Here is a 25905-nt window from a genome sequence, read left to right as displayed (position 1 = left end):
GGAGACCTGGAGGAAGCTCCTGGCTCCTGGCTTCAGATCAGTGCAGCTCCAGCCATTGCGGCCATTTAGGGAGTGAACCAATGGACAAAAAATCCTACCCCACCCCCACACCTCTCCTTGCTGTGTAACTCTGACTTTCAAATAAATAAATAAATCTTTGAAAAAAAAACTATGCATAGATATCAATTTTTTTTTAATAGTTATTTACTTGAAAGGCAGAGTTGCTGAGGGAGACACATAGAGAAGTCTTCCATCTGCTGGTTGACTCCCAGAGGGTGGCAACAGCCGGGGCTGGGTCAGGCCAAACCAGGAGCCAGAAGCCTCTTCTGGGTTTCCCACATGCATGCAGGGGCCCAAGGGCTTGGGCCATACTCCACTGCTTTCCCAGGCCATAGCAGAGAGCTGGATCAGAATTAGAACAGTAAGAACTTGAGGCATCGATACAGGATGCTGGCATCACAGGAGGCAGCTTAACCTGTTGTGCCACAGAACCAGTCCCTTGGATATCAATTTTTACCCTGGAAACAAACTAATCTTCTTAAAGATTTATTTGATTTAAACATCTATTCTTATTTATTTGAAAGGCAGACAGAGGGAAGAGGAGCTGGCACTGTGGCACAGCGGCAGCCTCCCACGTGGGCGCTGGTTCCAGTCCTCGTTGCTCCACTCCCAGTCCAGCTCCCTGTTAATGTACCTGAGGAAGTAGTGGAGAGTGGCCCGACTGCTTGGGCCCCTGCAACCGCGTGGGAAACCCCGAAGAGGCTCCTGGCTTCAGATCAGCTCAGCTCTGGCTGTTGCAGCCATTTGGGGAGTAAACCAGTGGATGGAAGACCTCTCTCTCCGTCTCTACCTCTCTTTCAAATAAATAAACTAAAAATCTTAAAAAAAGAGAGAGAGTGAGAGAGACACACACACAAAAATTTTCATCTGCTGGTTCACTCCCCAAGTAGCTGCAAGCAGTGGGACTGGGCCAGACAGAAGTCAGGGGCCTGGAACTCTATCCAGGTCTCCCACATGGGTGGCTGGGGCCCAAGCATTTGGGCCATCTTCTACTGTTTCCCAGACGCATGAGTAGGAAGCTGGATTAAAAGCATAACAGCTAGAGCTCAAACCAGCACTCCAATATGGGACACTGGCATCAAGCATCAGCTTAACCCACTGTGCCACAATACCAGCCCCAAACTTACACTTTCAACTGTTTCTCCACAAACTTTTAAAAGTTCCCCATACACCCAAGAGAAGTGAAAACACATCCACTCCATAACTTACACACAAACTGTCACAGCACCGCTGTTCATCATGGCTGAAAAGTAGAAACAAACGCCACGACAGGGCTCTGGAGAGTGACCTACAGATGGAGCTCTCTGTGTCTGTCGTTTGGTCTTGGTTGGTGGTTGTGCTCCCCACCAGCCCCACCCCCTGACTCTGTGTTTCTCTCTCTGCCTCTCAAATGCAAATAAAAATAAAAATGTTAAAAAGTAAAATAAAAGGGAGGAATATTCCCCAAATCATTTCATGAGGCCAGTATTGCCCTGACAGCAAAGTCAAATAAAAGAGAGCAAGGAAGGAAAATTATAGATCAACTATCTTTGATGCGCACAGATGAAAAATTCTCAACAAAATAGAAATAAACTAGATCCAACAATACACTATGACCAAAGGGGGCATATCCTAGGAATGCAGTGTTGCTTCAGCATTTGAAAATTAATCAATATAATCTACCATATTAATACCTAAGGAGGCCGGTGCCGCGGCTCAATAGGCTAATCCTCCACCTTGCGGCGCCGGCACACCAGGTTCTAGTCCCGGTCGGGGAGCCAGATTCTGTCCCAGTTGCCCCTCTTCCAGGCCAGCTCTCTGCTGTGGCCAGGGAGTGCAGTGGAGGATGACCCAAGTACTTGGGCCCTGCACCCCATGGGAGACCAGGATAAGCACCTGGCTCCTGCCATCGGATCAGCACAGTGCGCTGGCCGCGGCGGCCATTGGAGGGTGAACCAACGGCAAAAGGAAGACCTTTCTCTCTGTCTCTCTCTCACTGTCCACTCTGCCTGTCAAAAATAAAAAATAAAAAATAAAAATACCTAAGGAAAAAAACCTCATAATTATATTGATGCTAAAGAAAAAAATTTTTTTTACAAAAGTCAACATCCGTGCTCGCTTCGGCAGCACATACACAAAATTCAACATCTACTCTGAAAACAAAAGGAAACTTCTCCAACTTGAAAAGGACATCTAAAAACAATCCCACAGGCAATATCACAGTTAATTGTGAAAAACTGAAGACTTTTCCAGTAAGACTGGAACAAAGCAAGAATGTCCCCTCACGGACAATATACTAGAAGCCTTCTAGAGTAATTAGAATTCCCTAAAACTGGAATGGAAGAAATAAAACCACCCCTATTTCACAAACAACATGATTGTCTACATAGAAAACCCCAAGAAATAATCCCAAAATCTTCTAGAACTAACAAATGCAAGGTAGCAGGATACAAGATCAACACATAAGTATCAATCAGACAAAAACGGCTGACACAAAAATTCACCATATTTCTGGCAATAAACAATTGAAAAGTGAATTTAAAAAAAAAAAATACTACTTAAAATAACCTTTCCAGAATGAAATACACAGGTATAAGTAAAAAAAAAAAAAAAAAAAAAAAAAAAAAAAAAAAAAAAAAAGTATAGGATCTGTATGCTAAAAACTACAAAAATGGGAAATCGAGGATGGCATTGTGCCATAGAGGGTAAAGCTGCTGCCTGACGTGCCAGCTCAAGACCCAGCTGCTCCAGTTTGGATTCAGCTCCCTGATGATGGCCTAAGAAAAGCAGTGGAAGATGGCCCAAGTACTTGGGCCCCTGCCAACCATGTGGGAGAAACCGAAGGAAGCTGTTGGTTTCAGCCTGGGCCATGAGGAAAGTGAACCAGCCAAAAGAGGATTTTTCTCTCTCTCTCAATCTATAACTCAGTTTTTCAAGTAATCTTTTTTAAAAATGTCAATTCTCAAGTTATAGATTTAGCTCAATCCCAATCAAATTCTCAACATGGATTCTTTCGTAGATATAGATATAAAATTTATTGGAAAGGAACTATAATAGTCAAAGCAATATTGGGGCTGGCACTATGGCACAGTGGGTAAAGCTGTCACCTGCAGTGCCAGCATCCATATGGATGCTGGTTTGAGTCCCAGCTGCTCCACTTCCAATCCAGCTCTCTGCTATGGTCTGGGAAAGCAGTGGAGGGTGGAACAAGTCCTTGAGCTCCTGTACCCACGTGGGAGACCCAGAAGAAGCTCCTGCTCCTGGCTTCAGATCAGCTCAGCTCCGGCTGTTGTGGCCATTTGGGGAGTGAACCAGATGAAAGATACCTCTCTCTCTCTCTCTCTCTCCCTCTCTCTACCTCTCTGTAACTCTGCCTTTCAAATAAATAAATAAATCTTAAATATTGAAAAAGAATAAAGATGGGAGAATCATACTACCCAACTTTAAGATAAACTGAAAAAACTACATTAATCAAGTATGGTATTAGGAAAGGAAGAGACACAGCAAGGAAGCAAAATGTAGAGTTCAGAAAAACATCTGCACAGATATGGCCAATTCACCTTTGACCAAGGTGAAAGGCAATTCAATGAAGAACAAACAGTCTTTTTGGGTGTTCGTTTGTTTTGAAAGGCAGAACAACAAAGAGTGAAGGGTCTTCTATCCAACAGCTTACTAAGTGGCTCACAACAGCGGAGACTGGGCCAGGCCAAAGCTAGGAGCCAGAAATTCCATTCAGGTCTCTCACCTGGGTTACAGGGATCCAAACACTTGGATCATCACCTGTTGCTTCCAAGTGTGCCCAACAGCAGGAAGGTGGAATCGGAGGCAGACACAAAGACATATTCCCAGGCACTCCAACAAGGCATGCAGGTGCCCCAAGTGGAAGCTTAACCCACCACAGACTTTTCAACAAATGGTATTTTGGACATCTGTTTCCAAAAAAAGATCTCAATCTAACCTTCACATCTTATATAAAAATAAAATCAGGGGCCGGCACTGTAGCCCAGCAAGGTAAGCCAATGCATGAAACGCTGGCATCCCATATAAATACTGGTTCACATTTGGCTGCTTCATGTTCAACCCAGCTCCCTGCTAATGGGCCTGGGAAAGCAGCAGAAGATGGCTCAAGTACTTGGGTCTCTGTCACCCAAGTGGGAAACCAGGATAGAGTTTCTGGCCTAGACTAACTCTGGCTGTTGTGACCATTTGGGTAGTGAAACAGATACATATATATATATATATATATATATATATATATATATATATCCTTTATTCCCCCTCCCAGGTCCCCCTCCATAAGTCTGCCTTTCAAATAAATAAAAATAAATCTTAAAAAAAATAAATTCTAAAGGATCATAAATATAATTGTAAAACTCCAAATTTAGTTATAAAGCTAAAGCTTTCAGAAAAAAAACACAAAGGGGATTAACCAAAGAATTATCAGACATGATACCAAAAATACAACCAGTAAAAGACAAATACAATAAATTGTACTTCATCAACATTATGAACCTTTGTTCATAACAGTCTGAGTATGGAAAAAAAAAACTGCAGGCTGAAAGAAAATATTAGTAATCACATTTCTGAGAAAGGACTTGTACCCAAAATATATTTTTTTTTAAAAATCCAAAATGTAACAGTAAGAAAATAATCAATTTTAAAACAGACAAAAGACTTGAAAAAAAATTTCACCGAAGAGGATATTTAAATAGCAAACAAGCAGCTATCAAGGAAATACAAATTAAAACTATGATTAGGTACAACTATATACATATTACAATGTCTAAAACAGAAAAATATTGACAATTCTAAGTACCAGCAAGGACGCAAATTGGAACCATTGCTAACATATGTAAAAAACAGGAATGCAAAGCGTTGGCGTTGTGGTATATAGCAAGTAAAGCCATCACCTGCGAAGCCAGCATCCTATATGGGTATTGGTTCAAGTACCAGCTGCTCCACTTCCTATACAGCTCCCTGCTAGTGGCCTGGGAAAAGCTGCAGAAGATGGCCCAAGTGTTTGGGTCCCTGCCACCCACATGGAAGACTTAGATAAAGCCCTGAGCTCCTGGCTTCGTCCTGGCCCAGTGCTGGCCACTGCGACCATCTAGGGAGTGAACCAGGAGATGGAAGATCTCTTTCTATAACTCTTTCAAAATAATTAAGTGGAACCCGCGCTGTGACACAGCAGGTAAAGCTGCCGCCTACAGTGCTGGCATCCCACGTGGTGCCTATTTGAGTCCCAGCTGCTCCACTTCCAATCCAGCTCCCTGCTATAGCCTGGGAAAGGCAGCAGAAGATGGCCAAAGTGCTTGGGCCCCTATACCCATGTGGGAGACCCAGAAAAAGCTCCTGGCTCCTGGCTTGAGTCAGACCTGGTTGTTGTGATCATTTTGGGAGTGAACTAGCAGATGGAAGATGGAAGATCTCTTTCTCTTTCTCCCTGTGTAACTCTGCCTATCAAATAAATAAATCTTTCAAAATAAATAAATTAGTAAATTTTTAAAAAACAAAGGCATGCAAAACAGTCCAACTACTCAAGTAAATTATTTGGCAGTTTCTACTATAGTTAAACACATATTTACACAAGGGAAATTAAACTTATGTTCACATAAAAAGCTATTCATAAAAAAATGTTTATAACAGCTTTATTCATAATTGCCAAAAACTGACAACAAAATGTCCTTCAACAGGTAAATGAAAAGGTAAACTGTGACATATCCTTAAAATAATGTTTCTCAGGTGTTTGGTGCTGCTGTTAAGATGCTTAGGATGCCCATATCCCAGATTGGAACACTTGGGTTCAAGTCCTGGCTCTTCCAATTCCAGCTTCCTACTAATTCACACCCTGGGAAGCAGCAAGTGACGGCTCAAGAACTTGGTTCTCTAGAGACCTGGATGGAGTTCTGGTCTCCTGGCTTCAGTCTGGCCCAGCCCCACCTGCTTCAGGCATTTGAGGAATGAATCCACAAATGCAAGCACTTGCTCTCTCTGCCTCTGCCTTTTAAGTCAAAGTAAACAAGTAAATAAAAATGAAAAATACAATGTGACTCTTAAAAAAAAGTCTACAGCTGGGCCAGCACCGTGGCTTAACAGGCTAATCCTCCGCCTTGCAGCGCCAGCACACCAGGTTCTAGTCCCAGTTGGGGCACCGGATTCTTTCCCGGTTGCTCCTCTTCCAGGCCAGCTCTCTGCTGTGGCCCGGGATTGCAGTGGAGGATGGCCCAAGTCCTTGGGCCCCGCACCCGCATGGGAGACCAGGAGAAGCACCTGGCTCCTGGCTTCGGATCAGCGAGATGCGCCGGCCGCAGCGGCCATTGGAGGGTGAACCAGCGGCAAAAAGGAAGACCTTTCTCTCTCTCTCTCTCACTATCCACTCTGCCTGTCAAAAAAAAAAAAAAGTCTACAGCTAACATCACTAACAAAATATCAAAAGAAATCCTCTTATATATACATCCTTTACTCCCCCTTCCAGGTTTCCCCCCCCCCCAATAAGTCTGCCTTTCAAATAAATAAAAATAAATCTTAAAAAAATAAATTTAAAAGGATCATAAATATAATTGTAAAACTCCAAATTTAGTTATAAATAATACCATTTGACTTCATAATTTCTATTCAATAGTGTACTAAAAGATACACAGCATTTGTTTTATCTAATTTATTTGAGGCAGAGAGACAGAGAACTCCTAGCCACTGGTTCACTCCCCAGATATGCCTGAACAGACAGTGCTGGGCTAGGCTGAGGCCAGGAATTCCAAACCACATCTCCCATGTGGGTGGCAGGGACCCAGCTATTTGAGCCATCACTTCTTGCATACCAGGGTGTGCATTAGGAGGAAACTACAAATAAAGAGCAGAGGCAAGACTTGAAACCAAGCTCTGCAATATAGGACACAGGCATTTTAACTCCTAGCCTACCCGGTCACAGTAGTTTAATATATCAGACACTGATTAAAACAAGGAGAAATAAATCTATTACTTGTAAATGACACCAGTATGTATACATATAAAACCCAAAAGAATCTGTAAGTAAACTATTACAACAAATGTATAACTTACTAGATACAAGATCAATATAAAACTATTATACTTCTACATACTAGTAATAAAAGTATTTAGAAAACAAAAATGTAAAAAGCACTAACAGGGGCAGGCATCTGAAATGCTAGTGTAAGTCACCACTTGAGACATCCCAGATCAGTGCCTGTTTCGCGTCCCAAGTGTCTGATTCAAGCACAGGCTACTTCACTTCTGCTTCAGTTCCCCACTAATGCACACCCTGGGAGAAAGCAGGTGATGGCTCAAGTGCTTGGGTCCCCGCTTCATGAGAGAAACCCAAATAGAGTTTGGGCTCCTGCCTTTGGCCTGGCCCAGCCCTCGTTACTGCAGGTGTTGCAGAACTCTCCACCTCACCCTCTCTTTCAAATAAAATTAAAATACAAATTTTTTGAAAGCATAACAATTGCAACAAAATAAAGCAAACACCTGTCAAATCTAATAAAAGATATGTAATATCTCTACAGAGAAAACTACAAAATAGTACTGACAGAAAATGAGACTTAAATAAATAGAGAAATGTATCAAGTTCCTGGATTCAGAGACTTAATACTAAAAACATAGAAATCCCCCACAAATTGATCTATAGATTCAATATAATCCCTATCAAGTCCAAGATGTTTTTTTCTGGAGACTGGTAAGCTATTCTAAAGTTTAAATAAACACTGAAAGAATTAATTACCAAGCTAATAGCCAAGACAACAATAAAAAAGAGATCAATACTGGAGAACATAACCTTAACCAAACACAGCACTGACGTAAGTATAAACAGACCCCCAAAGGAACAGACCAGAGCATCAAGCACATACCACCACCTGACCTGTGACACAGGTGCCACACTGCAGTGGCAGAAGGGAGGATGCTTCAGTAAGTACGCTGAGTTATTTGGATATTCGTCAGGAAAAATAAACCTCATACCATATATAACAATTAACAGGCACCTAAATGTGAAAAGGAAAATAAAGCTTCTAGAAATAAGTATAGGAAAATAACTTCATAACTCAGTAGGCAAAGATTTCCTAAGTTATATTCAAAAGCACTAATTACAGAAAAATGTATTTTGAACTTCAGTAGAGAATTTTCAAGATTTTCTTTTTACAGTTAATTGATTTTATTTATTTATTTGACTGCTATGGCCGCTATAGTCAGCGCTGCACCAATCCAAAGCCAGGAGCCAGGTGTTTCTTCCTGGTCTCCCATGCGGGTGCAGGGCCCAAGGACTTGGGCCATCTTCCACTGCCCTCCCGGGCCACAGCAGAGAGCTGGCCTGGAAGAGGGACAACCGCGACTAGAACCAGGAGCCCACACGGATGCCAGTGCCGCAGGCAGAGGATTAACCAAGTGAGCCATGGTGCCAGCCCCTCAAGATTTTAAGATTTATTTGAAAGTCAGAGTTACACAGAGAAAGAAGGAGAGACTAGAGAGAGAAGTCTTCCATCCGCTGGTTCACCCTCCAATTGGCCACAACGTCCAGAGCTCTGCCCATCCAAAGCCAGGAGCCAGGAGCTTCCTCCAGGTCTCCCACGTGGGTGCACGGGCCCAATGACTGAAGGCCATCTTCTACTGCTTTCTCAGGCCACAGCAGAGAGCTGGATTGGAAGCATAGCAGCCGGGACTTGAACCAGCGCCCATATGGGATAATGGCACTGCAAGCAGCAGCTTTACCCACTAAGCCACAGTGCCAGCTCCTAAAGATTTATTTATTTATTTGAAAGGTATATTACAGAGAGAGAGAAGTAGAGACAGGGACAGACAGAGATCTTCCATCCCCTGCATGTCCACAACAGCTATGGGAGTGCCAGGCCAAAGCCAAGAGCTTCTTTCAGGTCTCCCACGTGAATGCAGGGGTTCAGGGATTGGGCCATCTTCCACTGCTTTCCCAGCCTCATTAGCAGGGAGCTAGACTGAAAGTGCAGCAGCTATGACTCGAACCAGCATTCATATGGGATGTCAGCATTGCAGACCATGGCTTAAAATGCTGCTCCTGGCTCCTGGCTTCAGATCTGCGCAGCTCCGGCTGTTGTGGCTAACTGATGAACCAGTGGATGAAAGACCTCTCTCTCTCTGCCTCTCCTACTCTCTCTGTGTAACTCTTTCAAGTAAATAAATAAATCTTTAAAAAAATAAAAAAAAAATGCTGCACCATAGCACCAGTCCCCAAGTTAGAAAATTTTTGCTCATAAATGATTCTATTACAAAAGTGAAAAGGCAAGGTGCAGAATAAATGTCATGTACTCAGAATCTACTGATAATTCTACAACCAGGAAGAAAGAAAGGCAATCCAATCTTTAAGTGTGCAAAAAAACTGAATGACTATTTGAATAAAAGAATAGCTAAATACTCAAAATGCATAAGAAAATATGCTTAACATTATTACTAAGAAAAATGAGAATAAAACCATGAGATACTACTACATACTTATCAGAATTGCTGAAACTGTATAAACTGAAAAGACCAGGAATTGTAAGGGTGTGGAGCAACTGAAATTCTCACACACCGCCAGCAAAAATGTAAATTATTTCAACCATTCTGGAAAAGTGTTTCGCAGTATTCGCAGTAATCCAGCCCAATGTCCAACAGCAGCAGAATGAGTAAGTAACAGATTGTGCTGTAGTATATAACAGAATTCTATCCCACAATGAAATAAGCTAATCGGGCAAGCATTGTGGCACAGCAGATTAAACTGCCACTTGCAACACCCAAATCTCCTTTCAGAGTACCAGTTCCAGCCCCAGCCACTCCATCTCCCATCCAGCTGTCTGCTAATGCATCCTGAGAGGGAGCAGATAATAGCTCAAACACTTGAGTCCCTGCCACCCATGTGAAGGCCCCGATGAAGCTCTTGTCTCCTAGCTTCCTCTGATCAAGCCTCAGCTAATGCAGCCATGTCACTCTGCCTTTCAAATAATAAACAAACATTTTTTAAAAATAAAATAGCTGGCTCTGTGGTGCAGTGGGTTAACACCTTGGCCTGAAGCGCCGGCATACTATATGGGCGCCAGTTCTAGTCCCAGCTGCTTCTCTTCCGATATAGCTCTCTGCTATGGCCTGGGAAAGCAGTAGAAAATGGCCTTCAGTCATGGGGGCCCTGCACTCATGTGGGAGACCTGGAAGAAGCTCCGACTGTTGCGGCCATCTGGGGAGTGAACCAGTGGATGGAAGACCTCTCTGTCTCTACCTCTGTCTTTCAAATAAATAAAAATAAATCTTAAAAAAAAAAAAAAGGCAGAATAAAAATAAAATAAATGTAAAAGATAAAACGAAGATTCTACCTGATCCTGATCCTGGGTTGGACTAATAGTTCTTCAATATGACAACAAAAGCACAATCTATAAGAGAAAAAAATTAATAAACTGGACTTCATCAATATTAAGAATTTCAGGGGCCAGTATTGTGGAACAAGACATTACACCACTGCTTCTGATGCTACCATCCCATATGGGAGTACCAGTTTGAGTCCTACTACCTCTGTTTCCAATCCAGTTTTCTGCTAATGCACCAAGAAAGGCAACCAACATCAAGTACTTGGACTCCTGCCACCAATGTGGAAAACCAGGATGGAGCTCCTGACTCCTGGTTTCAGCCTGGCCCAAACCTGGCTGCTGCAGACATTTGGGGAATGAACCAATGGATAGAAGTTCTTTCTCTCTCTCTCTGCCTCTCTCTGTAACTCTTTCAAATGAATAAATAAATCTTAAAAAAAAAATCATATGTGAATAGCCATTCCACTCAAGAAGACATACAGGTGGTAGTAGGTGCCTGCAGGAGCTGGCGCTGTGGCATAGTGGGTAAAGCTGCCACCTACAGTGCCAGCATCCCATATTTAAGGAAGAAATAACACCAACATTAAATAAACACTATCAGGGGCCAGCGCCATGGCATTGTGGGTGAAGCTACCAAATGCAGCACCAGCATCCCTTACGGGTGCCAGTTAGTTCTGGCTGCTCCACTTCCAATCCAGCTCCCTTCTAATGCCCCTGGGAAAGCAGGGAAGGATGGTCCAAGTCCTTGGGCCCCTGCACCCACATGGAATACCAGGAATAAGCTCCTGGCTCCCGGCTTTTGATCAGCCCAGCTGCAGCTATTCTGGCCATTTGGGAAGTGAACCAGCAGATGCCTTTCTGTAACTCTACTTTTCAAATTAATAAATCTTAAAAAATAAAATAAAATAAACACTATCAGAAAACAGAACTCAATGATGCCAGTATAACCAAAATTTGTCAAGGACAAAGAAAAGAAAATTACTGGACAATCTCTATCAGGGACAAAGCTGCAAAAATCCTAAACAGAATATTAAACTGAATCCAATGATATATAAAGTTAGTTTCACTGTAATTCACTGACATCACCAGACTAAAAGAGAAAAATGATCTCAATATTTCAATGTAGGAAAAACATCTGGTACACAAGATTCTTAACACAAACAACCAGACACATACCCTGTTGGCAAAGCAGGAATAGAAAAAACGTCTTCAATCTGATATGGGATTATCTATAAAACAAAGAGTAACATCACACCTAATAGTGAAATACTAAAAGCACTCTTTGAAAAGCGGAATCACACTGATGCTCTTTTTTTTTTTAAGATTTATTTATTTATTTGAAAGTCAGAGTTACACAGAGAGAGGAGAGGCAGAGAGAGAGAAGAGAGGTCTTCATCCACTGGTTCACTCCCCAATTGGCCGCAATGGCCAGAGCAGTGCCGATCCAAAGCCAGGAGCCAGGAGCTTCTTCCAGGTCTCCCACATGGGTGCAGGGGTCCAAGGACTTGGGCCATCTTCTACTGCTTTCCCAGGCCACAGCAGAGAGCTGGATCGGAAGTGGAGCAGCTGGGATTCGAACTAGCACCCATATGGGATGCCGGAGCTTCAGGCCAGGGCATTAACCTGCTGCGCCACAGCACCAGCCCCTGATGTTCTCTTTCAATATTCTATGGGAAGTCATAGACAAAAGTAAAGAGAGAAGGTGGCCCATGTACTTAAGCCCCTACATCCACCTGGGAGACATGGAAGAAGCTCCTGGTTCCTGGTTCCGGACTAGCCCAGCTCTAGCCATAGTGGTATTTGGGGAGTGAACCAGCAAATGGAACACCTCTCTCTGTGTCTCTCCCTCTCTCTCTCTGTAACCCTACCTTTAAAAAAAAAAAAAAAAAAAAAAAACGAGGTGGGTTCCATGGAGCAGTGGGTTAAGGCAGCACTTGGGACACCCACATCCCACACTGCAGTGCTGGCGGGAGTCAGCTACCCAGCTTCTTACTGGACTGACTTAACTCGAGAACTCTGGCCCCTTCCACACCTGTGCAAGACCTGGTGGAGTTCCCAACTCTTGGCCTCAGCCAAGCCTAGCCCGGGATGTTGCAGGCATTTTGGTAGTGAACCAGCTGGTAAGAAGATCTCAGTATCTCTCTTTTGCTCTGCCTTTCAAGTAGATAAAAGCATTCAAAAAGTAATAATTTAGGGGCCAGCGCTGTGGCGTAGCAGGTAAAGCTGCCACCTGCAGTGCCGGCATCCCATATGGGCGCCGGTTTGAGTCCCAGCTGCTCCACTTCGATCCAGCTCTCTGCTATGGCCCAGGAAAGCAGTGGAAGATGGTCCAAGTGCTTGGGCCCCTACACCCACATGGGAGACATGGAAGAAGCTCCTGGTTCCTGGTTTCAGATCAACGCAGCTCCGGCTATTGTGGCCAACTAGGGAGTTAACCAGTGGATGAAGACCTCTCTCTCTGCCTCTCCTTTTCTCTGTGTGACTCTTTCAAGTAAATAAATAAATCTTAAAAAAAAAAAATGTTAATGGATCCCCCAAATCTAAAAGCAACTCTACGTTCTAAACCTGGCAAAAGAAGCTATGGTTCCTACCTTAAACCTTGTAAGCAAAAGGTTCCCTCCTCACACCTGGGAGCCTGGCAGACACTAACTCAGCAAACTGGTACAGGGCAGAACCAGCAGAGCTAGAAGTCACTCCAGTGTTCCTGTGCATCCTGAGGCAACCCAAGCCAAATGCTACAGTGCCTGACTAGAACTGTGTTGGAACAGGTCCACTTCCACGTCCCCACTCCGCCTGCCAATGAGGGCCAGGATGTTGTGGCTCCTAACCTCCAGGCAGCCAAGAGCAGGAGCCACTCACACTCCCGCAATTTCTACCCAACTTGGATATTAACTGCAAAACCCTCCCTATTCCCCTTTTCCAAAGTCATTCTCTCCCTTTTCCATGTTCAGTGCGTATCTATTATCCAACACATCAAGCTATAGAATAAATCTCTCTATGTCCATCTATCATCTATTATGCTATGAGCAATTCAAGTCTAACATCTAGATTTTTCGGTTGCCAGTGCCTGGCACAAGGCTTGCCAAGAGGTATTCACTCAATAAATTTCATTCACATCTAGACTACAAATCAGACTACAAAACCATCTGGTATGAAGACTACATCTTACAATTCCTCCAAAGCATGTAACACAGCACAGAGTACCAGAGGCACATAACAGTGATGATTTAGCTACTAGAGACCTGGGCCAAATCTCATTTCTAGGAATCAAATGCTCATTTCAAACCATATGTTCTTCTAAAATAAGGTATACATGCCCTACTGAATCACAAAAGGTCATCTTCCATATACACACACACATCTCCAGAGTTTCAAGCTAGAAGAAAAATATTATAGATCACCTAGTCAAAACTCTTAGGAAAAAAACTGAAGCTTAGAAAAATCAAAGGGCTTGCTCAAGGCCACAGTCAGAAACACCAGAACCACGTCTCAGATTCTCCAGCTTCTCATTTAGGGATTTGGGCCATAATCCCAAAAGACACGATCCTGAACATCACAATACCAAATGTGGAATCCTGAAATATCAAAATCTTTAAAAGCTAAAACCTCCAAAGATGGGGCCTGCGCTGTGGTGCAGCAGGTTAACACCCTGGCCTGAAGCGCCAGCATCCATATGGGTGCTGGTTTGAGACCCAGCTGCTCCACTTCTGATCCAGCTGTCTGCTATGGCCTGGGAAAGCAGTGGAATAAAGTACCCGCATGGGAGGCCCAGAAGAAGCTCCTGGCTCCTGGCTTCAGATTGGTGCAGCTCCGGCCATTGCGGCCAACTGGGGAGAGAACCACCGGATGGAAGACACCTCCCCGCCCTCCCCTCCCCCAGCCTCTCCTCTCTCTGTGTATGTAACTCTGACTTTCAAATAAATAAATAAATCTTTTAAAAAAAATACCTCCAAAGATGAAAAAATACAAAAACTATGACTCTGAAAGAAATATTTTTAAAATATTAAAACTATTACATTTTTAAAAGTGGATTTATCTGAGAAACATAAAAACATACAGAACATGTCTTAGGCTACTTTACAAAATAAAACAGGCAGGCCGGCGCCGCGCCTCACTAGGCTAATCCTCCGCCTAGCGGCACTGGCACACCGGGTTCTAGTCCCGGTTGGGGCGCCAGATTCTGTCCCAGTTGCCCCTAAGACCAGGCCAGCTCTCTGCTGTGGCCAGGGAGTGCAGTGGAGGATGGCCCAAGTGCTTGGGCCCTGCACCCGCATGGGAGACCAGGAGAAGCACCTGGCTCCTGCCATCGGATCGGCGCAGTGCGCCGGCCGCAGCGCGCCGGCCGCGGCGGCCATTGGAGGGTGAACCAACAGCAAAAGGAAGACCTTTCTCTCTGTCTCTCTCTCTCTCACTGTCCACTCTGCCTGTCAAAAAGAAAAAGAAAAAAAAATAAAATAAAATAGGCAAAAACATACATTTTTGAAACTATTTATTTGAAAGGCAGAATGACAGAGAAAGAGGGAATTACCTTCTATCCACTGGTTCACTTCCCTCAAAGGCCACAACAGCAACCCTGGCAGAAACTAGAAGCCAAGAAGCCATCCGGTCTCCCTCCAGGGTGACAGGGGCCCAAACATTTAAGCCATTATTTGCTGCCTTTCCAGGCAGATGAGCAAGGAGTTACACCAGAGCAGCCAAGTCTCAAACTGGCCCTCCAAAATGGGATGCTGGTGTTGCAGGTGGCAGTATAACCTGCTACACCACAACGTGGGCCCCAACATACTTATTTTTGTAAGCATTAATATCCAAGTTATACTATAAATTACGAGATACACTGTATTCATAAATAGGTCACAAAGCACAATGCACAAATGCTCATCGCTGCAGATGGTTATCAGGTGCAGGCCCCTGAAATACTGGGAAGACAGCCTCTGTCTCGACAAGAGCAATCACAGCCTGTCACAGGTCACCACTGCACTCAGCTAAAGACCCAAGACCTGGAGAAATTACATCCTTCACAAAAACAGATGGACAAAAAGAACACCTCAGTACTTACTAAGAAGCTCCAACATTTTCACATATCACACGTTGCGTACACACAAATCAACACTGTGATAATACTTTCACTAAGTCAAATTTGCAAAAAAAAAAAAAAAGGCATGAAATGAATGAGAACTATAAAAGTCTTTATACAACATATACCTCTAATATTGGAAATTATGCAAAGATGAAATATGTACCATAGTAAATTATGCAAAACTATGCTGACAACAAGAGAAAAACAAATAAGCAAACTTTTTTTTTTTTTTTTTTGGACAGGCAGTTAGACAGTGAGAGAGAGAGAGGGAGAGAAAAGTCTTCCTTTTTCCATTGGTTCACCTCCCAAAGGCCACTATGGCTGGCAAGCTACGCCGATCTAAAGCCAGGAGCCAGGTGCTTCCTCCTGGTCTCCCATGCGGGTGCAGGGCCCAAGCACTTGGGCCATCTTCCAATGCCCTCCCGGGCCACAGCAGAGAGCTGGACTGGAAGAGGGGCAACCAGGACAGAATCTGGCGCCCTGACTGGGACTAGAACCTGGGGTGCCGGCGCCACAGGCGGAGGATTAGCCACCCAAATAAGCAAACATTTTACATATGAAAAAAGTATCCTATGGGTAAATTTTGGGCAGCTGCACAGAGGTAGTCCTCAACAGCTGGCTGGCTTTCATAATCACTAACTCTATTTTGAAGTGTTGCATCAAGATGAATAGCTTTTTTTTTTCCTTTTAGGACATGGCTCTCCTCAGAGAATACTTCACTCATTTTCTATGTGATGCTGCTCTTTGAAAGTATTCTGTATACACCAATATAAGCATTCCAGATTCCCCACCTCTGCAACAAGGCTTCCAGTATGCAGAAATCCATGCCACACATCCTATACAGACCACACACTTGAAAAAAACAGTACTAGAGATCAAACAATTACACCATTGCATGTCTTCTCATCCTATCATACCAATCAATCGGTAATTTCACTGGCTTCTTAGGCATTAAAAGCTCCCAGAGGCCAGCGCCGCAGCTCACTAGGCTAATCCTCCACCTGTAGCGCCAGCACACTGGGTTCTAGTCCCAGTCGGGGCGCCAGATTCTGTCCCGGATGCTCCTCTTCCAGTCCAACTCTCTGCTATGGCCCGGGAGTGCAGTGGAGGATGGCCCAAGTCCTTGGGCCCTGCACCTGCATGGGAGACCAGAAGCACCTGGCTACTGGCTTTGGATCAGCACGGTGCGTGGGCCGCAGCACGCCAGCTGCAGCGGCCACTGGGGGGTGAACCAACGGCAAAGGAAGACCTTTCTCTCTGTCTCTCTCACTGTCCACTCTGCCTGGTCAAAGAAAAAAAAAAAAACACCAACTCCCAGAATTTCATCAACTGAAAGGAAGGCCAATGCCGACAAGTGCCACATTTTTAGACTAATGTTTCATCTGCTAATCCAGGCTTCTGCATTTTCTGTCAGATGCAAGGAGTTCAATGGAAAGAACTTCACTGGTAACGGCCTGCAATTCACTCTTGGAAGCCTTGATGAGGACAGAACTGTGGCACAGCAGGTTAAACTGTCAAGTGCAGTGCCAGCATCCCATACAGTACTGGTTCAAATCTTGGCTGTTCTACTTCTGATCAGTTCCTTGCTAATGCTCTCGGGAAAGCAGCAGGAGATAGCCCAAGTGCTTGGGCCCCTAACCATTCATATAGTAGACCCAGATAGCATTCAATGCACCTCACCAGTTAAGCCCAGCCCTGGCTACTTGGGGGGAATGAACCAGTGGATGGAAGTTCTGTCTCTCCCTGACTCTGCCTTCCAAAAAAAAAAAAAACGGTAGCCTTGATCTCCCCTAATTCCAATTCTATCATTACAATTTAGAAATTCATTTGAAATCTATTTTCTCTACAATGTTCAACAAATCTCCAAATAAGCATTTATAAACTGCTTCACTTTTCCCAGTCATCGATACATAAATGAGTAGACAAGTTCTAGAATTTTTTTTTATCTAAAGAAGAGCATGAATCATATATAGTTGATAGAAACTCTGGGGGCAGTTTTCAACGTACTATCCATTAGCCTAAGCAGGAGTTAGTTTTTCTGCTGGATTTAGAAGAAAACACAAGGAGCTCATCTTCCACACTCAAGTCCCTAACCAAGAACAGTCCTCCTATAATGCATGTTGTAACACCAGAAGAACTAGTTGAGCAAAAGGTGTGTTTGTTTTAGAAAGTCACGAAGCATGGCCGGCGCCACGGCTCAATAGGCTAATCCTCCACCTGCGGCGCCGGCACACCGGGTTCTAGTCCCGGTTGGGGCACCAGATTCTGTCCCAGTTGCCCCTCTTCCAGGCCAGCTCTCTGCTGTGGCCCAGGAAGGCAGTGGAGGATGGCCCAAGTGCTTGGGCCCTGCACCCGCATGGGAGACCAGGAGAAGCACCTGGCTCCTGGCTTCGGATCAGTGCAATGTGCCGGTCGCAGCACGCCAGCCACAGCGGCCACTGGAGGGTGAACCAACGGTAAAAGGAAGACCTTTCTCTCTGTCTCTCTCTCTTCTCTCACTGTCCACTCTGCCTGTCAAAAAAATAAAAAAGAAAGTACAAAGCTTGTGAAGTCCCTTCCATTCTCTGATGAAGAGTATTTTTGAGAGCAAACATGGCACACTGTATGAAGACACAAAGGCAGCACACACTTAATAATTTGGCAGGGGAGATTTCTTGTTATTTTTGTCTGCACTTTCATGCCTAAGTTCTTCAAAACATTTACTGCACGTGTATTTAGAGAATGGCTGTAGTCTACGTATTTCCTAAGTATCTGCTATCCATTTGAAAATCTGATTATAGCTTAGCCATTGCAATTAAGCAAGCTTATTTATACAGCACCAATAATTAGCTTTTAAGCTTTTATCTTTCACCATTAAGTAGTCTCATCCACTTGTCACAACCTTTCTGTGATGAAAAAATTTCATAAATCCCTTCCATTATGTTGTAAAAAATACAGAAGAAAGAAGAGCACCTCGTTTCCCCAGTACCAAATCTGGGTGATGGTCAGTGATGTGGCTTAACAACAGCAGGTTAGGTTGCACCTGTGGTAAGCCATCCCACATCAGGGTGCTGGTCAGAGTCCCAGCTACTCTGCCTCTGGTCCAGCTTCCTGCTAATGAAGGCACCATTAGATGGCCTAAGTATGTGAGTCCCTGCCATCCGTGTGGGAGACTAGTCTACAGTTCCTGGGATGTTGCAGCCATATGGGATCAGTGGATAGAACAGATCTCTCTCTCTCTCTCTCTCTCTCTCTTTCTCTGATGCTCCTCCAAATAATCTTTTTTTGAAAAACATGGGGAGAGCACTATGGCATAGTGGGGTAAGCTGCCACCTGAACTCCTGTATTCTATATGGGCACTGGTTCAAGTCCTAGTTGCTCCACTTCTCTGCTAATACACCTGAGAAAACAGTGGAAGATAGCCAAAGCGCCTGCGCCCCTGCCACCCACAAAGACCCAGATGGAGCTTCCAGTTCCTGGCTTCAGCCCGGCCCAGCCTCGGATGTTGCCACCATTTCAGGAGTGAAGCAGCAGGTGGAAGACCTCTGTCTCTCGGGGCCAGCGCTGTAGCATAGGTTAAGCACCTGCCTGCAGCACCAGCATCCCATACGGACACTGGTTCAAGTCCCGGTTGCTCCACTTCCAATCCAGCTCCCTGCTAATGGCCTGGAAAAGCAGTAGAAGATGGCCAAAGTGCCTTGGGCCCCTGGCCTGTGAAGGGAGACTAGAAGAAGAGACTCAGAAGAAGCTCCTGACTCCTGGTTTCAGATCACGCACCTCCAGCAGATGGAAGACCTCTCACTCTGTCTCTCCCTCTCTGCCTATCTCTGCCTCTAGAGTAAATAAATAAGTCTTTAAAAAAACAAAACAAACAAAAAAAACCAGATCTCAGTCTCCCTCCGTCTCTCTGCCTTTCAAATAAATAAATCAGTCTTTAAAAAAAAAAAAAAAAAAGAGCCACAGAGGTAGAGAGAGATCTTCCATCCACTGGTTCACTCCCCAGATGGCTGCAACAGCCAGAGCTGCGCCAATCCGAAGCCAGGAGCCAGGAGTTTCTTCCAGGTCTCCCACGTGGGTGCAGGGGCCCAAGGACTTGGGCCATCTTCTACTGCCTTCCCAGGCCATAGTATAGAGCTGGAACAGAAGTGGAGCAGCCGGGACTCGAACCGGCACCCATATGGGATGCCGGTGCTTCAGGCCAGGGCGTTAACCGACTGCACCACAGCGCCGGCCCCAATAAATCTATATTAATTAGGGTTCTCCAGAGATACAGAATAGATATGAAGAAAAGGGATTTACCAGAGGAACTGGCTCACACTCTGGTGGCTGAGAAGCCCCGTGACAGGTCATCTGCAAGCAGCAGACCCAGGATGCCAGTCCACGGCACAGGACAAGTCCAGGGCATCAGAACAAGGGAAGCCAATGGCAGAGCTCTTGGCCCAAGGCTCAGATGCTGAGGACTCTGGAGCCCAAAGACCAGTGGGCCTGGGGTTCTGATGCCCAAGGCACAGAAGAAAACTGCCCCAGGCTCAGAAACGGCCCGGCCTGCCTTCTGCACTCACTTTCTTCAGGCCACCACTCCACAGGAGGGTGTCGTCTACACTGAGGGCTGAACTCCCCTCCCCCACCCCACTAAGACACACACATAAAGTCACTGGACAAACCCTCACACACACACCCAAAATGAGGTTTCCAGGCCTTCATTCCACCTAACATGATGCCAGCACCCTGTGTATAACTGAAAACGCACTAATCCCTTCCCCAGAATTTAGCCTTCTACCAATTTTATATAGCTGTCTTCTGCTGTTTTTTTCCCCTCAATAGGAATTGAGATTTTTCAGAATTTCAGCATTCAGGATTTTAATCTTTTGGGATTATGATTTTCAGGATTTTACACTTTAAGCATCTGGACTAAAAATTCTGATCTCCTGGGATTTCAACATTCAGAATCACAGCTTTCAGGATCCTGACCAACACCACTCACTGTGGTTCCTCACAGGGCACGAAGCCTCCCTTCAGTACCATGGAGATTCCCAAAGTAAAGGTATGACTGCCTCACTATTCTATCTTCAGATGGCTAAACTCCTCAACTACCGAGACTTTTAAAGTCACAGTTTAAAATTTGGCTCAAACACATGAATACAAAAAGTACCAACAAGTTCAACCAGGAAAACACCATTTCCAGTTCCAATATCAAGAACTGAAGCATCCAGTGGAATCTTCTGCTTCTGCATCCACCGTATTAGTCGGCTCATACTCTCTTCTCCAAACCTGTTGCAAACAAAAAATCAGCCAAATCAAGTAATAGCAAAAGTTACAACCATACCCCACTGGTTTATACCACATGGCCAATTAAAAAAAAATTTTAAGATTTATTTTATTTATTTGAAAGGTAGAGTTACAGAGAGGGAGGGAAGGAAAGAGATCAATCTTCCATCTGCTGGATCACTCCCCAAATGACCACAGTGGCTCGGGCTGGAGCCAGCAGCTTCATCAGGTCTCCCACATGGGTGCAGGGCCCAAGGATCTGGGTCATCTTCAGCTGCTTTCCCAGGTGCATTAGCCGGGAGCTGGATTCGAAGTGGGGAAGCCAGGGCTCAAACCAGTGCCCACATGGGATGCTGGCACTGCAGGAGGTGGCTCAACCTGCTATGCCATGTCGGCCCCATAAATTTTTTTTTTGAGAGGCAGAGAGACAGAGATCTCCCACATACTGGTCCACTCCTCAAATGCCGGCAATGATCAAGCTAGACAGGCTGAAGCCAGGAATTTTTTTTTTTTTTTTTTTTTTTTTTTTTTTTTTGGAGATGTTCAACAAAAAGAATTCCAAGATCAGGAGCACAAATCGCAAAGACACAGTCACGCCCCAGCCCCTCACCAGGGGCCAGGCAGCCATGATCGCTCAGGTGCTTTGGCAAGGCCCGGTCCCGGTCAAGTAAACCGGCTCATCACGGACGTAAAGCCAGGAATTTAATTGAAATTTCTCACGTGGGTGGAAGGGACCCAACTGCCTGAGTCACCCCCTGCCGCCTTCCAGGCTGAGCATCAGCAGGAAGCCGGGATGGAGAGCAGACCCAAGGCACCTGCATGTGGGACACGGCGCCCTAATTGCCAGCTAACGTCTCACTCCATGTTTTTTTGAAAACAAGAGGTAGTGTTTACAGTGAGTTCATCTTTGTCTCCATTGTTATCGAGGAGAAAATACCTCCAAAAATAGCAAATAGTTAAGATCAGTATCGATGCCTCTCGGCATCAGCAGTAACACCTGTAGACGTTGGTGGCTCAAAATTGCACTGAATATTTTAAAAAGACAACTATAAAATGAAAGCAATGTCCTAATACTCCGATCAAATTTAAATGAGTCTTTAAAAGTGGGAAGAGATACCTTAAATCTGACCACTGAAGCCAGAGTCAATCCAGGGCTCCCAAAACTTTTATGCTTTGACTCAGGCCTTACATTAACTGACGTGTCTGTCTGTGTCTATAACATATACACAACCTTCTGGACCATAACAAGTTTTTTACCCGACTCACCAGATTTCTCCTGTGTCTCCATATTCCTGGAAAGTCTGTAGTTCTCTCTCATAGACAGCATCCCAACTACACAGACAGTGAAATGTAAAGCAGACTCTTGAATTAATTAATTCAATTAATTAGTTAATTAAACGTTTCTATTAAATTGCAGAGCTTAGACCATTACTAGCATTATCGATAAAACGCACACAGCTCGGTCTCTCTACAAGAATGGACGAACAGAACAAGTTTGCACCTGCAAAGCACTTGGAACAACAACAGCTGCTGCGTGTCCAGGGGTGCCCAGCCCCAGGCTCACCCCCAAAAACGCGACTGGGAGCAGGGCTGACCGCCACCCGTGGGACACGGGGCTCCCCGAGGAAGAACCCGCGCCTCCGCCGCCGCGTCCTCCCCCAGCCTTCCGCTCGCGCTGGCTCCCGCAGGCGCGCGCGGGCCTCGGCGCCCCCCCTCCTGTCCCGGCTCCCGCGGTCGCCCCCAGCTCCCGCTCACCCTAACCGACGCCGCCCGCAGCGGCTCCGCTCCGGTTCGCCTCTGCCCCTCGAGCGCCCCCTCCTCCCCAAGCCGCCCACCGAGACCCTCGGGCCGGCTCAGGACCCCAGGACGCCTCCCCGGGCCTCCCCCGCGCGCCCCTGAAGCGCCAACTCCGCAAACCCGGCTGAGCGCCCAGGGCGGCCTCGCCGCCTCCCGTCACGGCCCCCAGACCCGCCACGGCCTCCCGCCACGGCCCCCAGACCCGCCGCCTCCCGTCACGGCCCCCAGACCCGCCGCGGCCTCGCCGCCTCCCGTCACGGCCCCCAGACCCGCCGCCTCCCGTCACGGCCCCCAGACCCGCCGCGGCCTCGCCGCCTCCCGTCACGGCCCCCGACCCGCCGCCTCCCGTCACGGCCCCAGACTCGCCGCCTCCCGTCACGGCCCCCAGACCCGCCGCTGCCTCGCCGCCTCCCGTCACGCCCCCAGACCCGCCACGGCCTCCCGTCACGGCCCCCAGACCCGCCGCCTCCCGTCACGGCCCCCAGACCCGCCGCCTCCCGTCACGGCCCCAGACTCGCCGCCTCCCGTCACGGCCCCCAGACCCGCCGCGGCCTCGCCGCCTCCCGTCACGGCCCCCAGACCCGCCGCGGCCTCGCCGCCTCCCGTCACGGCCCCCAGACCCGCCGCGGCCTCCCCGGCCCGGACGGCCAGCGCCGCCCGCCCGCCCCTGCCCCGCGCCACACTCACTGCTCTCGGGTCCCCAGAGCCGACGGCACGAAGCCATCCTCCGCCGGACTGCCCCCTCGGGACGGCGCCGCGGCCACACCGCCGCCGCCGTCAGCGCCCGAACTCATCTCGCTCGGCGTTCCGGACGGCAGTTGAGGCCGCCATAGAGATGGGACGCGGGTAGAGCGGACGCCAGCCACGGGCGCCTCTAGGCTGCGGGAGGCCTCCCTCTCTACTGCTCCAGCCCCAGCGCGGGTGGTGGGTGGGGCGCGAGAGGCTCCGCCCCTTCTGTGCTGCTTGGGGGTCCCCAGCGCTGAGCCCGCCGGCGCGCGTCGGATGTGTGCATCCCTTAGGGACGACCGTGTGCCCGGGACTATGCAGGGAAAACGGCTTACGGTGGAGAAGCCGCGGCGCAGTCCCTAGAACTGGGCCCGGGGTTGTGGAGTTGTGGCACAGAGGGTAGCCCGGTTGGGACCCCGGCTGCTCCCTGCTAAAGCACCCCTGCCACCCACGTGGGAGGCCTTGAGGGAAGTGCACCAGCGGATGGAAGATCTCTCTCCTTCTATGTAACTCTGGCTTTCAAATAAATAAATAAATCTGAAAACAGAAAAAAGCCCTAGTGCAAACAACCTCTTCCCTGCGAGTGGTGGTGTGGCCGGAGAAGTGCGGGGCACGGGCTCCTGGCCCTGCTGTCTGCCCCATTAGAAGGCTGCTTTCACGGGCTGGGATTCTGCCCCCCGCCCCCAGTCATGGGAATTGATGCCAGCTTCTCCACCCTAGGAGCCCCCACTGGGTTCGGTGTGCAAAGTCAGGGTCAGTGGCCTTGGTAAGTCTGCCCTGCTAGTGAGACACCTGCCCGTGTCCAATTCAGCCTTCTGCATGTCGCAGCTCCCTCGCTGCCTATGCAGCCGCACGGCTTGTTCCACAGTATGGCCCCTGGCTCCTGAACCTGAGATTCTGCGTGACTCTGACAGTGGTGCGGTGTAATGGAGGAGATGGGGCGGAGGTAGGGCACAGTGGCCTCCATGCCCTTTGAGACGCCCTCGTGCTACATGGGAGTTGCCTGGGTTGCAGTCCCAGCTCCCCTCCAGTTCTAGCTTCTTGCTAACAGTGCCTGGAGCCATACCACCCACGCAGGAGACCCAGAAGGAGTCCCAGACTCTTGGCTTCGGTTGGCCCAGCCCTGGCTGTTGGAGGCATTTGAGGAGTGAACCAATGAATGGAAGATCTCTGTCTCTCTGCCTTTCAAATTAAATCTAAATAAATGATTTAATGCAAGTGATCTTACGGGGCGAAGATCTGAGGTATGCTCTGTAGCAGCAGTTGGGTTCATGGTGCAGTGTCTACACAAGGTCCTCAAAGGCCCCATCAAGGCTGCTTTGCAATGTTTCCTATGACACATTTCTGTTGCCATGGCAGGTAGAAGCCCGGTCACAAATCCCCAGAGGTACAGAGCACCAACAGTCACCTTTCCAGCTCACAGAAACCCTGAGGGCCGATTGTGCGTCTCTTCTTGTACGTGATATTCTGAGGTCTTCAAGCAACTGTTGGTGATGGAATAAAGTAAAAGGCAGATGGAAATCCACGTGCGTAGTGACTAAAGAACTCAAAAGAGAGCGTAAGTAACCTTATCACAGAGCAATAAAACCGCTGGATGCCACAGCCAAGTAGAGCTGCCCTGGTGTGTGGTTCTGACTTTCTCTAGACTCTAGATGCCACAGAAAGCAAACTAGACTGTGACTGAATGGATCTTAAAAAATTGTACATTCTAATTAAGCACCAGTGGAAGATAAGCCCATCTCAACCTGGTACCTTGCCAGTGCTAAAGACGTTTTTGCTGTGTGTGATGAAAGCTGTAAACAGTTGCTGGTATGGAGCCCTGGAAAAACCCATGGTTTATTCAGTTCCTTTTCTGGCCCCAGGCAGGATTACTCTGGCTGTTTAGTCCTGAAGGCTGCTGTGTAAGGCACCACCTCTGGTCACCCAGGGCGACGGTAGGTGGTGGGGAAGCTCAATCCCAGCAGAGATGCCCATCTCCAAGGAGAAACAGGAAGATGCCAGGAACAGGATCCCTCCCCCTGGGAGCCAGGACAGTGACACAGGAGGGGACTTTGAGTGGGTTGCCTGGCTCCTTCCCTTCCAACCGCTGCAGCCTGGCACCCACTCACCTGCAACTCGTCTGAAGTGGTGCCTCCAGGAGTTCTCAAACACTTGCCCGTTGGCAAACCCAAGGGTCAAGTTCCAGACTCTCTCCCCCTCGATCCTCTGCAGAAGTCAGCCCTGCTGAGCACACCCTCTGAGAGCGAGTCCTTGTGCTCCCACTGCCGTCTGTCTGCTCTGTAAATGAGACATTGAAAAGGGGAGCGAAGCACCTGCCTCTGGAATTTGAGTCCCGCTGTTTGAACCCTGGCCTTACTGTGTGTGGCTGTGGGCAAGTTCCTTATCTTCGCATGGCTTCAGTGTGCCCATCCTTACAACATGGATGAAAATAGCACTTATCACATAGGGCAGCTGGAGAGAAAGGGGGGGCATCCCTGTAAAATCCTGTCTGCCTAGCACATGGTAAATGTTCAGTAAACATTCATTTCTTCACCTGTAAAATGGAGACTGAGTCTACTTCAGAGAGTTGTTAGGAGGAGTAAACAAGTTAATGCACTGTACCTATATAGAGCTTTGACCCGAGCCTGACGTAGTGTTCTCAGTGCTAGGAACAGGTTGGCTATCGCTCTTACTATGAGCGACTTCCAGTTCCAACCTCTT

General features: G+C 47.0%; 1 protein-coding gene across 3 annotated transcripts in view; it reads right to left on the bottom strand.

Moving 5' to 3' along the window:
* EEF1AKMT2 (EEF1A lysine methyltransferase 2) overlaps positions 1–23308 on the bottom strand; it is a 45379-nt gene extending 22071 nt beyond the window's left edge. For 2 of the 3 annotated variants that reach the window (XM_062215383.1, XM_062215384.1), the window contains exons 1-3: positions 23167–23308; positions 21949–22014; positions 20571–20685 (exon numbers count right to left, since the gene is read on the bottom strand). In XM_062215383.1, the coding sequence (XP_062071367.1) occupies positions 20571–20685; positions 21949–22014; positions 23167–23273 (288 nt within the window). In that variant the 5' untranslated portion in view covers positions 23274–23308. Of the gene's footprint in view, positions 1–20566; positions 20686–21948; positions 22015–23166 lie in introns of those variants that run through there. The other variant, XM_062215385.1, reaches the window with a different exon arrangement.
* Positions 23309–25905: the final 2597 nt, after the last annotated feature.

This window comes from Lepus europaeus, chromosome 17 (assembly GCF_033115175.1).
Source record: "Lepus europaeus isolate LE1 chromosome 17, mLepTim1.pri, whole genome shotgun sequence".
Lineage (NCBI taxonomy): Eukaryota > Metazoa > Chordata > Mammalia > Lagomorpha > Leporidae > Lepus > Lepus europaeus.
The sequence above is the reverse complement of the archived record's forward strand: the minus strand, read 5'-3'. Positions and strand labels throughout refer to the sequence as shown.